This window comes from Hippocampus guttulatus, chromosome 9 (genome assembly GCF_054856545.1).
Source record: "Hippocampus guttulatus isolate MCC_2025c chromosome 9, RoL_Hgut_1.0, whole genome shotgun sequence".
NCBI classification, from domain to species: Eukaryota; Metazoa; Chordata; class Actinopteri; order Syngnathiformes; family Syngnathidae; genus Hippocampus; species Hippocampus guttulatus.
In genome coordinates, this window is record NC_141269.1 from 12097054 (window position 1) to 12112620 (window position 15567).

Sequence of the window (15567 nt, forward strand, 5' to 3'; positions counted from 1 at the left end):
GAGTTGCAGGCCTGCTTACTGCTTCTTTCTGTCCCGACCAAAGTGACAGATAATGCGAATTCCTGTCTTTGAGTAGATTTTTTTTCACCATGAAAAATGGTCTATTGTAGACTGTCCCACCAAGGCCATCATTGCGCAAAGTTTGGTTGTACATGATGATCCAAGTGGAACCGCAACTACTTTGTCATTTTATACATTAAGACATCATACTTTGTCAAACTAAATCCAAATACTTTTAACGTAATACGTTTTCAAAAACCAGTTATGGCCAAATGGTTGTACCACATTGTATTAAAAGAAAAATGTCCAAACAAACCAAACCCCCCCCCCCCCTGATTTTTTAAATGTTGAAATGGGTCCCTATATGGGGAGAGATCAAACATACTGTAAAATAAGTGTCACTTCACTTACCCTTCTTCTTGGAATTCATAATTAAGTGTAGAATTGTTTTCTGCCGTCTGAAATTTGTATACAATTTTAAAAATTGGCCATAGCACTTTTATTTTTTCCCCAAATACTCTTCGCTTTGCAGGCTATTTTATCACCTCTTGTACCTCCTCTCTGTTACGGTTGATGTTACCAAATGCCTGTGTGTTTTTTGGATGAGGCTAAAACACTCTCATTGGAATGAAGGTATAATTGTGCGAGCATTGCTTTAGATGTCTTTCTAACCTTTCTCATTTTCTCTCATGTATCCAGTATGAACCCAGAGGTCCTGGTCGGCCCCTCTATCAGCGCCGTATTTCCTCCAGCTACCCCGATCAACCTTCTCTTGCCAATAGCCACAATGCCATGTCCCAGCAGTCCCAGTCCTGTGCAGCTGACAGGACTCAGGACCACCCCCATCCACACATGCAGCAGCAGCAGCACCCACACCCCCCCTACGGCTACCCTTCACATGAGCTCTGGCCAAGCAACGGTGGTGGTCCAGGTCCGTTCCAGAACATTCCATGTAATGGAGGTGGGACCCTCGGTCATCATCGGGAACTTCTAGGTAGGCAAAGTTAAAATTATTTCAAAAGAGGTATTGTCATGTCTGAGTACACTAGTAGAACCTCCAATGTGCATCGTTGGCCACAATCACTTTCTTTTGATTGCAATGGTTGTCAGAATTATGCTTAACATGTTTGGCAGTAGACAAATGTGTTTTTACATCATGAGTAAAATGTATATTGCTACTTTTTTAAGAGATAAAAAAATGTATTTCGTTACTCTGTTGAAAGCAAATAATAAAGTGAAACAGGGATTTGTGACACGTTGACAAGCCACAAAGCTTCTGGGAGGATGTCCTATGCACAGATGAGACAAAACTGGAACACTTTTTAACCTGGATCGAAAAGCATTCACACCGAGTTCACTTCTTTTGGCAGCATATACCATCTGGGTGCCTCATATATAATAGTGTTCTTTCTCTGTGTGTGTTTTGACAGCTTCCAAGGCCCTCCGTCAGATGGAGGAGCAGGTGAAGGCGGAGCCTCCGGCAGCACAACAGACACATCCCCATGCACTCACCTCCCTTCAGCACCCCGGACAGTTCCCACCCCTCATGTCCAAGCAGCAGCAGCAGCAGCAGCCACAACAGGCTCCCGCAGAGCCTGTTCAGGCAGCTCCAAATCTAAACAAAGCACCCACGATGTCCTATGCCAGTGCCCTCCGCGCTCCGCCCAAACCACGAGCCATTCGCCCTGAGCAGGCCAAAAAGAACAGCGACCCGCTCTCGCTCCTGCAGGAGCTCAGTATAGGAAGTTCAGATGGTAGCAATGGCTACTATTCCTACTTCAAATGAGTGTCGCCTTCAACCCTATATATACATGCTAAAATAAAAAACTAAAGAAAAAAAAAAAAGAAAAATCTCGTCTCTGAAAATACAAAAAAAAAGTAGTGATGAGTTCATTTACAAATTGTTTCTATCAGTAGGTTTTCTGCATTCTGTTCCATTTTAAACCTTTTTATTTGTAACCGTTTCTCCTGTTTCACATATCTGTGAAGAAAACAAGTATATATAATGATGCATTACCGGTATATATACATAGTCATTATGTATATATGAACATATATACTTATATTATCTACAGTTGTATATGTACGTAATGCTAAGAAAAAAAAAGCTAACAGTTTTAAAGAGATTTTGGTTGGCCACTTAGCTTCCCTGCATTTTTACTTCCATATTGAAGTTGGTTTTGCTGGTTACTAAACACACGTGTTTGCATTTCTGTCAAGTTTGTTTGTCTGTTTCACTTGATTTTTTTTTTCCTTTTTTGTACTACTCTAGTTGTGGCAACAGTCAAAAGCTAAGTGGTCAGCTGACACAATCTACATCGAGAAGTGTATAGACGTAGGCAAGTTTCCTCTAATCTGTACATTGAAGACAATAAATGACTGAATTGTATGTCACAGACATGTCCTTAAATTATTGTAGACGCTTGTTATGCTTTCAGACATGTCGGACATTCTGGAAAGCCAGCCAAAACTAATATATTCCACGTTTGGCTTGTTGAAACATTGTCATATATTGATGGTTTCCCTTCCATTATTAGAGCTCATTTTGGATCTTAATTGGGGGGATGGGTGGTGTCGTCATATGGGCTTATTCTCTCTTAAAAAAAAAAGAAATTACGGTATGAAAAACATGTTTTTAATCTTTTAAAAAATATACATTTTACTTTTCAGTCAGGAGAATACAGTGCAGATGTATTTAATTTTTTTGTACTTTATCCCGTGGTTGCAATACCCTTTCACTGCTCCCATTGTGGCCACTTTTAATCCATTTTATTCACGCTAAAAACACCAGTTGTGGCAATTTTATTTGGGCTGAACAAAACCTCCAGTGAAATATAAGAACGTCATAGAAGGGATATAATATGTGCTGTTTGCAGAAGGACAAGAAGGTCTCGTGCTATAGAATGTTGCAGTACTGTGATGGTTAGTGAATGTGAAAATGGGGGCGGGGGGGACTTTGAAGTTAGAGTGGTGTGGCATCCTGCGTAATTGGAAGCACTGCCAGTCAACATTTTTTGTTTTTTTACGAATATAAACACACTGACATTTGTGATAAAGATGCATTGGATATGGCTGAGATCCGACTAGCACGCACTGTCCCTGATATGTTTTCACAATAAGACAATCTACTAACAATGTGAAGATGACATCGTTCAGCAACTTCGTAAATGATTTTCATTTGCTCCTAATTGGTTTATAAGTACAATGGGTCAGTCAATGACTATTTTGTTTTATTTCTTTGTTTGTTATAATATGAAATAAGAAAAAAAAAGCTGTAAGCAGCTGTATTTTCTGTTCACTGCCCTGTCTGGCTCAAACTAGTGACGTCATCCCATTGTGCCATGATTTATCATTCAGCAGTTACACTTCTTAAAATGTGAAAAGGGACCTCCTTGTCGACTTGTGCTGGTACTTACATTGCATTGCCGAGGTCCACATTCTTGTCACTTAGGGTCTAATAGCGCTGGATAAACGCATACTTGTAAATATGCATTTCCTCGGTATTCACAAACCCTAAATTTGGAGATTTTTGTAGATGATGTACAAACAAAGAGTCATGTCCTTTTTAATTATGCAGTTTGACAACAACAAAAAAAATCGAGGCAAAATCCGCAAATCCAGTCGGTCGTCTAAAATGTCTTCAGTCTTTGATTTTTGTTACACACCTTCCTCGCCACTGTACAATACTTACATTTACGTTGCTGTACTACAATTTTTGTGCCACAATGCAGCTAGACTACAATCATGATTTTTTTCTCTTTTTATTGCATGGTCTTTTTTTTTATTAACTTTCTATCCCTGTTTTTATTTGTATCAATTGTGTGTGGAAAACCAAATTTTTGATCAACCGTTTCCACAAGTCAAAATTTCCTTGTGTATTTGATGTGTACAATGTGACATAAGCCAGCTGTTCTATTTTACTAACATGTCATTCGACAATGCATTTATGTTTGTGTTTCAAGCAGGGCGAAAGCTGAGGTTGCTCCCTGGTGTGTTTGAAGCTCGTTGGCTGAACTTGTGCAATACTAATATGTCACTGCGTCTCCAGCAACCATTTTTTAATATATGTCTTGGCAGAAGGCATTGAGCCAAAGACTATTCAAGGATTTTTTTTTCTTCAGATAATGGATGGATGGAATGCATTTGCCCTCCCCTCACTTTTTAAATTACACACTATCAGTTGTTTGGATTCAAATGTTTTTCCCTCCAGTTTTGTGTTTTTATTTTTTTTCCCTGAAACATATTTGCTTGCCATGTTTTTGAAGAATCCAAAGGTCGAGCAATTTATGAGCTTCACATGAGGGGAGCAACTTTGGCCCAGCCAGTAGAGATAGATCATGGTGTCCACCTCTTTCTGTCATCCCTTTGCTCAACTGTTCCTCCCAGCAGGGAATCCGCAACGACACATCCACACCCCCCCCCCCCCCCTCCCTCCAAATCCCAATGGATAAACCCATGTGGGTGCAAAAGTACTGCATAGATCTGTTTTACTCTTTTCCATTTCAACTGATGGTGGTTATAATAAAAGATTTAGACTGTGTTTTAAAGGTTATTTACTTTGTTTCTCTATTAAAGTGTTTTTATTGAAATTTGCTGGGATTTTTTTTCCTTCATAATCATCCTCAACAAATGACACATTTGTGCTTGCCTTTGAACATAACGTGTGAAAAGTCATTTTGATTGAGTTATTTATTGTATAATCTACATTTTAGCCATCACACCAAAATGAATGGAACAGGAATGTGTGCTTTTAATTATACAGTATTAGAATTTGCCCGGTTGTCTTTAAGTGAGGCGTCAAGCACTAAACACAGGCGTATAAAATTTTGTATCTAATAATTCTAGGTTTATGCAAAAGTGACTCATAAATGTGTACCTAACTAAATTGAGATTTTCAGTCACTGCCAGGTGACGTTTGCACGCAGGGCCATGACCTCATTTCATCATTAACACAAAGGTAGTTTCCCCAAGCATATTTATTTTGCATTAAAAAGGGACACAAACAAAATATGCAGCATTTCAAAGTTCAACCTTATTATGAATAACACCTAGGAAAAGCTACCAAAATGTATGTGTATGTATATACCGTATTAAAAAAAAAATAATAAAGAATCTGATGGTGCTGTCGTACAGTCAGTCACGATTCCAAAATGCATGTATCGTCCAAATTGAATTAGTCAGTTTTGCACACTGAAAGAAAAAAAAATCACAAATTACAAACTCATTTACAATGAAGGTGGGACACCGTGTTAAACAGAAAACAAAAATAAAACCATATTCAATTTATGTTGAATTGAATGAACTACAAAGACGAGATATTTGATTGTATTTGTTTTTAGTTGTGCAATGACTTGTGAAATACCCCAAAAATAAATGAGAAGAGGAACATTAAATATGTACAATATATCTTCATGCACTGCATAATTCTTAACAAATCACACCATGGTCACATTATGAAACTCTTTGATGACAAGTCATTTGGGGGGGGGGGGGGGGGTTAAATTGAATGTGACCGCATTAAGTCGGCAAACACTTGACTGAGGTACGCTTGCACACCCTAATAAAAACTCAAGAGTATCAAAAATTCTGACAACAGGAAATACATTTCATTGTGCGGGCTCACCTAACATTTTGGCCGTTTCATGTAAAATTGCAATAAACCGTATAGCCCAGTCTGTCTTCCTGCATGTCAACAAGGGGGTTCTGTGTGCTCCATCAACGGGGGTTCAGGAGATGACATGTTCAATTTACATTTCTCGTACCAATTTTAGAAATGATACAAAAGACCTACATTCTAATTGTTTAATGGTTGAGAGGTAAACTTCCCATCACGGCTACGGTCCTTGCAACTGTTGTTCTCCTCACTCCGAAATAATGGGTCGGCTTGTCACTCCACTTGCTCGGGTTCGGCATCCATGCAGGTCTCCCAAGGGTTCCTGGGCATTTGTGGCATGGAGAGGATGAGGAGGGCAATGCCGGTGAGAAAGAGCAGGACGAAGCCGGCGCAAGCGCATCCGAAGGACCAGCTGTAGTAGTACTGGATCCAGATGGTGTCCTCACTCTCGATCATGCGTTTGACCGACTGCCGCATCACCTCCAGTGAAATGAACGAACACAGACCTGCAAAGAAAAAAAAACAGAATCATAAATGGCGGTGGCGCAGATGATGTGTTGTAATCGGGGGAACCTACCTGAAAAGGCAAAAAACATTCCGGAAGGTTTGAGGAGGTATAATCTTCCTTTTCCTTTACCCGTGCATGAGCCGATCAAACAAAGTGACCCCAAGATCATGAAGGCCACACCAAAGATGGAGATGGCCGCAGCGGAGATGTTGTACTCTGTCAAAAGAAATCAGTCATTTCTTTCTTTTTTTTTTCCATTCATTGATAAGAAAAACGAAACAATCAGGGATTCTTACTCCACTGCAATTGAAATTTCGATTTATTTTTTATTTTTTATTTTTTATTTTTATGCAAGCATGGCACACGCACACACAACTCACCTAAGCACTGATACTTGGGCTGGGCCACCAATATTACAGAGTACGAATGCAGATCTCCAGATAATACTCTGTCTGTGTTGCTTAAATCAGGAGATCGAGGGTAATCACTTTGATAAGAGTTATAATCATTCATCCATCCATGCATCCATTTTCCGATCCGCTTATCCTCACAAGGGTCGCGGGGGGTGCTGGAGCCTATCCCAGCCTTCTTCGGGCAGTAGGCGGGGGACACACTGGTTGCCAGCCAATCGTAGGAGTTGTAAACATTACTAAGCAATTACTTTAGCACTTCCTTCATTCAGATTGCAAGTCTTCCTCTTGATGTTTTATTCTATTCCCTCAGTGAATTCTTTCTCACAGCACATTTAACTGCGGTGACGTGACCGTGTCGTGTTCATGCACCGCGGCGGTATCCCAACACGGCACTCACACAAGAGTGAATCACACAACAATGAGGTAATCATTCGAAAAAAAAACTTGCAGCGGCCGTGTCCCCCGCGGCGCTGATAGATGCTTTTTGAGTGACGGAGGATGGGGGTGGAGGTCGCTTATGTTATGAATGTCTGCATCTTTACTTTCGGCTGTGGAGGCGTGCGTAAATGAATGCACGCAGTTGCCCCATCCGATGCATTTGCTGCAGCGGGGACAGCTGGGAACGCAAACACGGCAAGGCAGTACAAGCGCACGATGACAGATTGAAAGCAGCAGCCTCTGGAGAATTCGTGTCGGGGTGGCGTGGGCGGGGGGTATTTAAAAGCGAGCATTGTGGGAGGTTGTGTCAACCACAGTCAGGGACTCACCTTTCTGCGTTTTGTGTTCGAAAATCTCAGTGTCCTGTCCAGGTGTAAAGTGGCCGAAGTAAGTGCAGTTTTCATCTGAGGGGATCAAACAACAACCGTTAGTTTAGTCACATATTTACGATGCAAGTAATAATATAGCGATTTGAAGAAGACATTGACATATTAATATCTGCCGTAAATGAACAGCTTTTATTTGGATGGATGGATGGAATTAGGAGAAGACAGAGGACGTGAAGTAAGTAACCATCCAAAGCAGTAAAACTGAAATATGATTTATTGTCAAAGTCCATCCATCCGTTTTCAGTCGAATGTATCCTCATTAGCGTTGCGGCCAAGCGTGGGCATGTTAATTTTAACAAATAAATGTGAACATTCTTCTTCTGCTTACATTCTTTTTAGTGAGTCACAGTCTTCCATCACCGGCGAGCTGTTTTTTTGTTTTGTTTTGTTTTGGGTTTTTTTTTTAGGACTGTGCACTTTAACAGAGCAAAAAGTGGCAATTAACTTCAAAGATGCTTGTTGTTTACTCAACTCTGCAAGCAGCCAATCATATTGTGCCCTGCTTAGAAATCCTCTCAAAAAAGAAGAGAAGAGCTTATTACCGGTGACAGCCAGTATATTGAAACCTTGCCTTTTCAAAACCACGCTAAATTGGCCCATGTCAGTTGACTTGGGTCGAGAAGCAGGCTACACCCTGGAATGGTTACCAGCCACTTGCAGAGTGCTATCAAAGGTTTAGGCTTTGTGTGTTTGTTTGGTTGGTGATTAAGGGTTTAAGATGTTTTTGCACGAGTGACAAGTAAGAAAGTGAGATGCATGACATTGGCAACGTGAATTTCACTGTTTTGTTCCATTACAAACTTGTATGACACATAAAACAAAAAGTCAAAGTCTTACTTTGCTGAAAATGACTGTTTGGAACTGGAACACATTATTTTTATTACCTTTATTTATTTGCTACGAGAAAATACTCAAGTCACAACAAACGAGAGGTGAACAGCGTCCTTGAACTGATTGCGTCGGAGGCTGAGCTGTAATTTCTTGTTCAGTGGAAAAATGTAACAAATTATTCAAAGAGCTTTGGCATGTTAACACCTCCGTGTATATGTTGCGAGGTGACAGCTGGCGTTTCGTTTTAGAACTTCAAACTTAAAGCTCATGCGCTATACTTTGCATTAAGCAATCAATAAGAAGAGCTGTTGACTGAACTGTCAATGAAAGTTATGTTCCGTGAAATTTATTGCTCAGCCTCAAAATCTCCAAAAAGTTTTGCCTCGTGTACTGTAACTTGGTATACATTAAGCTCCACCTGTTGTCGCTATACGGTGTCAATATGTAAGTCTATAAGTAACTTCACACTGTCTCACGTCTCTCCGACATGCTTCGACCACAAAGACCACATCTGACACCTTGAAGGTCAAGACACATTATATAGAAAAAAAGAGAGAACTCTTAAGTCATGTTAATCAATTTGATGAATCAATTGTATTTTTCAATAAGAGGTTGTGGTGACCATTGCATATTTCATTTCTCATCTTCCAAAGACATTTTGGACAATTGAACGCTTTCAACTTTGTGGCAACGCTTAGGGAAGTTTCTATTCTCAATGAACAAAGCAAAGTCCATAAAAACACATTTTTATTTTTTTTGAGTGGTAGTACTTAAGAGCCATGACCTAAACCCATCCAGCACCTTGGCTATGAACAAGGAGGGAGATTGTGAGTCAACATCGGACCACTTGTGGTTATGGACTTGATCAACGAGGAAAGTTGTGAAGTTTACTGTTCGAATCTTAGCTTTGGTCTCCAGGTGTGGAATTTTCAGACACTCCCTGTGCTTGCAATGGCTTGGCTCAGTTGTCAATCACAGGGCACATATAGACCAATAATAAATAGTGTAGGCACTGCCAGTATAGTATTCCAAAGTTCAAATGAAGTCATTGATAAGCCCAAATGCTCCTCAAAGAAAAAAAGTGTTTGAGCCTTGGGGTCACCAACGTGGTGCCCAAGGGAACCTGGTAGCCCCGATCGACCATATTAGCCTGCGCGGTCCTTCTAGAAATACATTGGGAATTTTGACAAATGTTGTAGTAGCGTTCATTTGGAAAATGTGAAGACTGGCAAAAATGTATAAAGATAGTGTTGACTGCTGATAATGATCTATTTTCTCATTATTGTGAGAAATGATGAACATGATCAGTATGTTCTCATAAATGAATATATTATAATTAAAACCCACGCAAGCACAGGGAGAGCATGCAAACTCCGTGCAGAAGCGATGGAGCCCAGATTCAAGCCGACAACAGAGGAACTGCGAACCACTCGCCCTCCGCGCCGCGTTTCCCAAAACGGTGGAAGCTATTTGTGTAATGGTGCAACGTGTGCGGATATGTAATTAGGATAGACATATTCAGGTTCCATTGCGCATGGACAGAAGAGGCGCACAATAAAACTCTGTCATGTGACACAAAGTGAGCTTTTTATTTCAAGGCATCCTGTTTCTGAAAGCACATCTTTGTGAGATGGAGTGAGAACGTTGACGTGTGTAACAGAAAAGCCGGGATGACAATATGCTATTGCATTCGCCCGTGCAAGGTCAAGTGCATGTCAGTGATGCGGGTTGTGCAATGAGAAATAAAATGACCATGTATAGTAGGCTGTTTTTAGCCGAAAAAAAAACGACCATGTCTAGTAAGGCGTTTTTCGCCAAAAAAACCCCGACCATGTATCTGCAAGGGGGTTTTAGCCGGAAAAAATGACCATGTATAGTAAGGCGTTTTTAGCCGAAAAAATGAACAACCATGTATAGAAAGGCGTTTTAGCCGGAAAAAAAGACCATGTATAGTTGGGCGTTTTTCGCCCCTCAAAAAAAAAAACATGTACAGTAAGGCATTTTAGCCGAAATGTCTTGTTTTTTTTAGACATTTTTTTAGCTAAAAATGTGAAGACATTTTTAGCTAAAAAAAACGACCATGTATAGTATGGTGTTTTTAGCTGAAAAAAACAACAACAACCATGTATTGTAAGGCGTATTCATCTGAAAAAAAACGACCATGTATAGTAAGGTGTTTGCATCCCAAAAAAACCAACCATGTTTAGGAAGGTGTTTTAAGCTGAAAAAAAAAACGACAATGTATAGTAAGGCGTTTTTCGGCAAAAAAAAACAACGACCATGTATCTGCAAGGGGGTTTTTAGCCGGAAAAAATGACCATGTATAGTAAGGCGTTTTTCGCCCCTCAAAAAAAAACATGTACAGTAAGGCGTTTTAGCCGAAAAAAACGACCATGTATCGTAGGGCCTTTTTAACCACATAAAAAAAACGACCATGTATTGTAAGGGGGTTTTTAGCAAAAAAAAAAAAAAGAGCATGTATAGTTAGTTTTGGCTGAAAAAAATAACCATGGATAGTAAGGCGTTTTTAGCCCCTCAAAAAACGACCATGTATCTGTGAGGGGGTTTTTAGCCGAAAAAAATGACCATGTATCGTAAGGCGTTTTTCGCCGTAAAAAACAACCATGTATAGTAAGGCGATTTTAGCTGAAAAATACAACCATGTTTAGGAAGACATTTTTAGCTGAAAAACCCCCAACCATGTATAGTAAGGCATTTTTAGCCGAAAAAAAACGACCATGTATGGTAAGGGGGTTTTTAGCCAAAAAAAAAAAAGACCATGTATAGTAAGTTTTGTCTGAAAAAAATAAGCATGTATAGTAAGGCGTTTTTAGCCCCTCAAAAAACGACCATGTATCTGTGAGGGGGTTTTTAGCCGAAAAAAATGACCATGTATCGTAAGGCGTTTTTCGCCGTAAAAAACAACCATGTATAGTAAGGCGATTTTAGCTGAAAAATACAACCATGTTTAGGAAGACATTTTTAGCTGAAAAACCCCCAACCATGTATAGTAAGGCATTTTTAGCCGAAAAAAAACGACCATGTATGGTAAGGGGGTTTTTAGCCAAAAAAAAAAAAGACCATGTATAGTAAGTTTTGTCTGAAAAAAATAAGCATGTATAGTAAGGCGTTTTTAGCCCCTCAAAAAATGACCATGTATCTGTAAGGGGGTTTTTAGCCGAAAAAAAATGACCATGTATTGTAAGGCGTTTTTCGCCGTATAGTAAGGCGATTTTAGCTGAAAAATACAACCATGTTTAGGAAGAGATTTTTAGCTGAAAAAAACCCAACCATGTATAGTAAGGCATTTTTAGCCGAAAAAAAACGACCATGTAAGGTAAGGGGGTTTTTAGCCAAAAAAATGACCATGTATAGTAAGGCGTTTTTAGCCCCTCAAAAAATGACCATGTATCTGTAAGGGGTTTTTTAGCCGAAAAAAATGATAATAATATCGTGGGACGTTTTCATCTGAAAAAAACCCACCATGTTTAGTAAGGCGTTTTTAGTTGAAAAAAATGATCATGTATAGATAGTAAGGCGTTTTAGCCGAAAAAAACCCCCATTTGTAGTAAGGTGTTTTTAGCCCCTCAAAAAAACGACCATGTATAGGAAGGCATTTTTAGCCAAACAAAACGACCATGTATCGTAGGGCCTTTTTAGCCCCTTTAAAAAAACGACCATGTATAGTAAGCGTTTTTCGCCGAAAAAAAAACGACCATATATCGTAGGTCCTTTTTAGACGAAAAAAACGACCACTTATCGTAATTCGTTTTCATCCGAAAAAAACGACCATGTTTAGTAAGATATTTTCAGCTGTAAAAAAACAACAACCATGTATAGTAAAGCGTTTTTACCCGAAAAAACCGACCAATGTATATGGTAAGGGGGTCTTTAACCCCAAAAACATGACCATGTATAGTAAGGCGGTTTTAGCCCCTCAAAAAACAACCATGTATCGTAAGGCGTTTTCAGCCGAAAAAAATGACCATGTATTGTGAGGAGTGCTTATTCTAGAAGCGCTGAAGTGTGAGCCTTTCGGTGTTTATATTGGAACTAATTAGATGTACCTAATAAAATGGCTGTTGAGTTGATCATTCATGCAGAGCGATGACATTCCAAATAGGAAATCCCCCACGCTCCACGCGCCACAGAGAAGGCCGGCTGTCCCCGTGTGTCCTCTCCCTCGAAGAGAATGTCCGGTGAGCGCTTAACGGAGGCCAAATGGCCGCAGCCGTTTCACTTCATGGCATTATGCCTCACAACTTTTGTTGAGTGTGTGGTACTTTGAACGTCTGGAAATGTGAAGGCAGCAGGACGAATTCTTGTTCTAGTGGGGTAACAAAGTTTGGAGCTCAGTTGGCTTCTTACAGGTGGCGCAGTCACTCAAGAGGAGACTCGGACCGGTTGTGAACACTTGCCCACCACGGCTGCCAGCAACAACAGCTGAGCATTCACGGGGCCTATATTTGTATCTCTAATGACTGCCTGCCGCAGACTTGACATAGCATCACATCACATCAGATATACTGTACAAAATGCATTTTATAAATACGACAAAGGTTTTCGTCTGGAGCCATACTGAGTTCATTGTCCACATTTTATGTCTGCTGTGATGGTGGCATAATTAATCAAAGCAACATTCTCATAATTCCTTTCTCAATCCTTTGAGCTGTGATGCAACGATTGGCTTTGGATGGAATGTCTTTCGATCAAGTGGAACCCTCTAAGTAAGAATGGGCTGACAGCAGAAGAAGAACGTGAGAAATGACAAAGATTGCACACGAGTTATGTGATGTAAGCCGACTCATATTCAAGGAGCTAAGATGCGTCTTTTGTAAAGTTTTGTGTTATGTTGTACACATAAGAGTGGTGAATTTCTTTTCACACTTAAAATGTACTGAAGATTTGCCTGTAGTTAACTTTTAGGATGTAATAGTTTGATGCTGGAACTAACTATTTTTCCTTCCGTTATTTCAAATGGGAAAAATGGTTTCAAATTCCGACAAGTAAATAACGTCAGGCTGCAGAGGCTGACCTGTAATCTACAATAAGACCCTAACAGTAGCTCAGGCTGCATTTCATCTCACTGCATTGCTCATGGTATTAGTCCTGCTTTTTATCACTGGCTTTTGACACCGCCCTGAAAGACCTACGGCTGTGATAAACAATAATGTTCCTCTCCAAATACAGCAAGCAGACTCGGAGCAGCCCAGCGAGGGCCACGACTCTCAAGCAGGTTTACTCTGTTCGTAAACATCGGCACGGCGATGGCTGCTAATCAGGCTTATTTATGTGGACCTGAAAACGATTCGGCTAACAGAATTAGTTGCAATTAGCTGTAGTCGTTTGAATGTCCCACAAGCAAGAAGATAACCTGTTTGCATGATGGCCTGCTCCGTATTTACTGCAAAATATGAAGCTTTTTATGGGCTTTTGAAACATGAAATGGATGGAGACAATCATCAGTGGACTAATTACAGCCTCAAACAAAATATCCTTCATTTTTTGTTGATGAACATGAATGTTGTTGTTTATTGAGCTCCAAAAATGAGATTGTTTTCTTATAATGTTTTAAAAAATATAAATTCGTTAAACAATGCAGCTTGCTAAGTGTTTTATTTTATTATTTCTGAGGCCGTCGCAGGAGGCTCAGATGTTTTCTGTGTCCCAAAAAGGAGCACTGATGGCCTCATTTGTCATTTTGACGCTCCGCAGCAAATTTGCACAGCACATTCATGTTTTAAAATCAGAGAGTGGAACACAGAGGAGGAAAACTCTCAAATGCTTTCTTCAACTGTGTTTCTCAAGTGCAGAAAGCAAAATCTCGCTTATATGCATTCAATATACACGTCTACATTTTGAACGGTGGATTTCAGTTTCCACCTTTACGTCAGTACTGTAGTATTTGAGTCACAAACAGTTACTCTCTTTAATTATGTTAAATCCATATACAGTACATATATAAAATGATGTGGAAAAACAATTGTAAATAGCACAGCCACCTTATCTATATCTATATTGCACTTAATTGAACGGTGTACATTGAAACATTTATTTTGTGAATGCAAACACTTTGTTTTTCTTCTTTCTTCTTTCTACCCACAATCTTGCTGCTGTAGACTGTAAATTTCCCCAGTGTGGGAATATCTTATATATATATATCCCCCCATCCATTATCTGATCCGTTTATCCTCACGAGGGTGGCAGGTGTGCTGGAGCCTCTCCCAGCCGTCTTTGTTGCCAACCAATCACAGGGTAGACACAGAAAAACAACCATTCGCGCTCACAATCACACCTAGGGACAATTTAGAGTGTCCCAATAACCTACTATGCATGCTTTTGGAATGTGGGAGGAAACCGAAGTACCCGGAGAAAACCCACGCAGGCCCGGAGAGAACATGGAATAATAAATGACTGCACGAGCTTTCTTCTGAACAGCCACACTGCAATACTGAAATAAATACATTTGAAATACACACTGAAACCTCATTCATGAAATGAATTGACAAAGACCGAAACAAAATATATTTTCACGATTATTAGAGTTAGTTTTAATTTGTTCTATAAACGCAAAATGTATTTTTAATTATTTTTTTAAAGCACTCGCTTTATTTTATTTTGGCAACAAAAATCTTTTATTCCATTTTAGTTTTAGTATTTTCATGAGTGTTCATGACCTAAAATAACCTTAACCTACAACAGATAATGAGGAAACCGAGTGGACCTGTTTTAGGTTGGAAACGGACATGAAACCTCGCCTCACCTCCCGGCAGGGTGATGGGTCCGCAGCCATGCTTCTCCTCGTACTCATCAGCGCTGATGTAGATTTGCTTCTTACACAGTCTCCAGAGGCCAAAATGGGCCGCCTCGCACGTCGCGTTGACCTTCTTCACCGTAGGGCTGAGCACAGCCCAGTGGTCCGTCACCACAGCCGTGAACATGCAGGCCATGCCCACCAGCAGCACAAAAATGGCAATATTTATCTTTGTGCGCTTTTCCATGCCTCCAGGTGCTCAACGTTAAGTCTAGCGAAAAAAGTAAACCAATCTTTTGTTGTCTACACATTCGACAACCCTTTCCACTTCGCTTTGACAGCAGCAAGCTTCTGTCTTCTTGTCTCTCTGTCTATGTTTTGAGGGTGTGCCTGTGCTTCCAAATGAAGAGGGTCAAACTGCTCCGTCCCGCTCGCTCCGATCTGCTCTCTGACTGAGGGGGGCTGCAAGTTTAGAGACACAGCTGTTGAGGTAGATCAGGAAAGCTGATGACCAACCTAACTGTCTGCCTTTGCGGGCAAAGTGGATAGTGGCGGTGTTGGGTGGTGGGGAACCAACCGCAAGTGGTGGTTGGTGTTTTGAAATGGGGGTGGGGGAGTTT

The 15567-nt window shown here is 40.3% G+C and overlaps 2 protein-coding genes across 2 annotated transcripts in view; one reads left to right on the plus strand and one right to left on the minus strand.

The window, feature by feature from the left end:
- The window catches only part of helz (helicase with zinc finger), a 34866-nt gene extending 30277 nt beyond the window's left edge, over nt 1-4589 (plus strand). Inside the window, exons 32-33 of the mRNA XM_086120128.1 lie at nt 700-994; nt 1431-4589. Coding sequence (XP_085976254.1) covers nt 700-994; nt 1431-1786 — 651 coding nt within the window. The 3' untranslated portion in view covers nt 1787-4589. The remainder of the gene's footprint in view (nt 1-699; nt 995-1430) is intronic.
- A 381-nt stretch (nt 4590-4970) lies between these two features.
- LOC147200347 (voltage-dependent calcium channel gamma-1 subunit-like) lies at nt 4971-15448 on the minus strand. Its single transcript, XM_086120251.1, has 4 exons — nt 14957-15448; nt 7303-7377; nt 6192-6338; nt 4971-6120 (listed from the first exon to the last, which is right to left on the minus strand). Exons 1-4 carry the CDS (start codon nt 15192-15194, stop codon nt 5888-5890), a joined length of 693 nt encoding a protein of 230 aa, XP_085976377.1. The 5' UTR covers nt 15195-15448; the 3' UTR covers nt 4971-5887.
- Between the last annotated feature and the right edge of the window lie 119 nt (nt 15449-15567).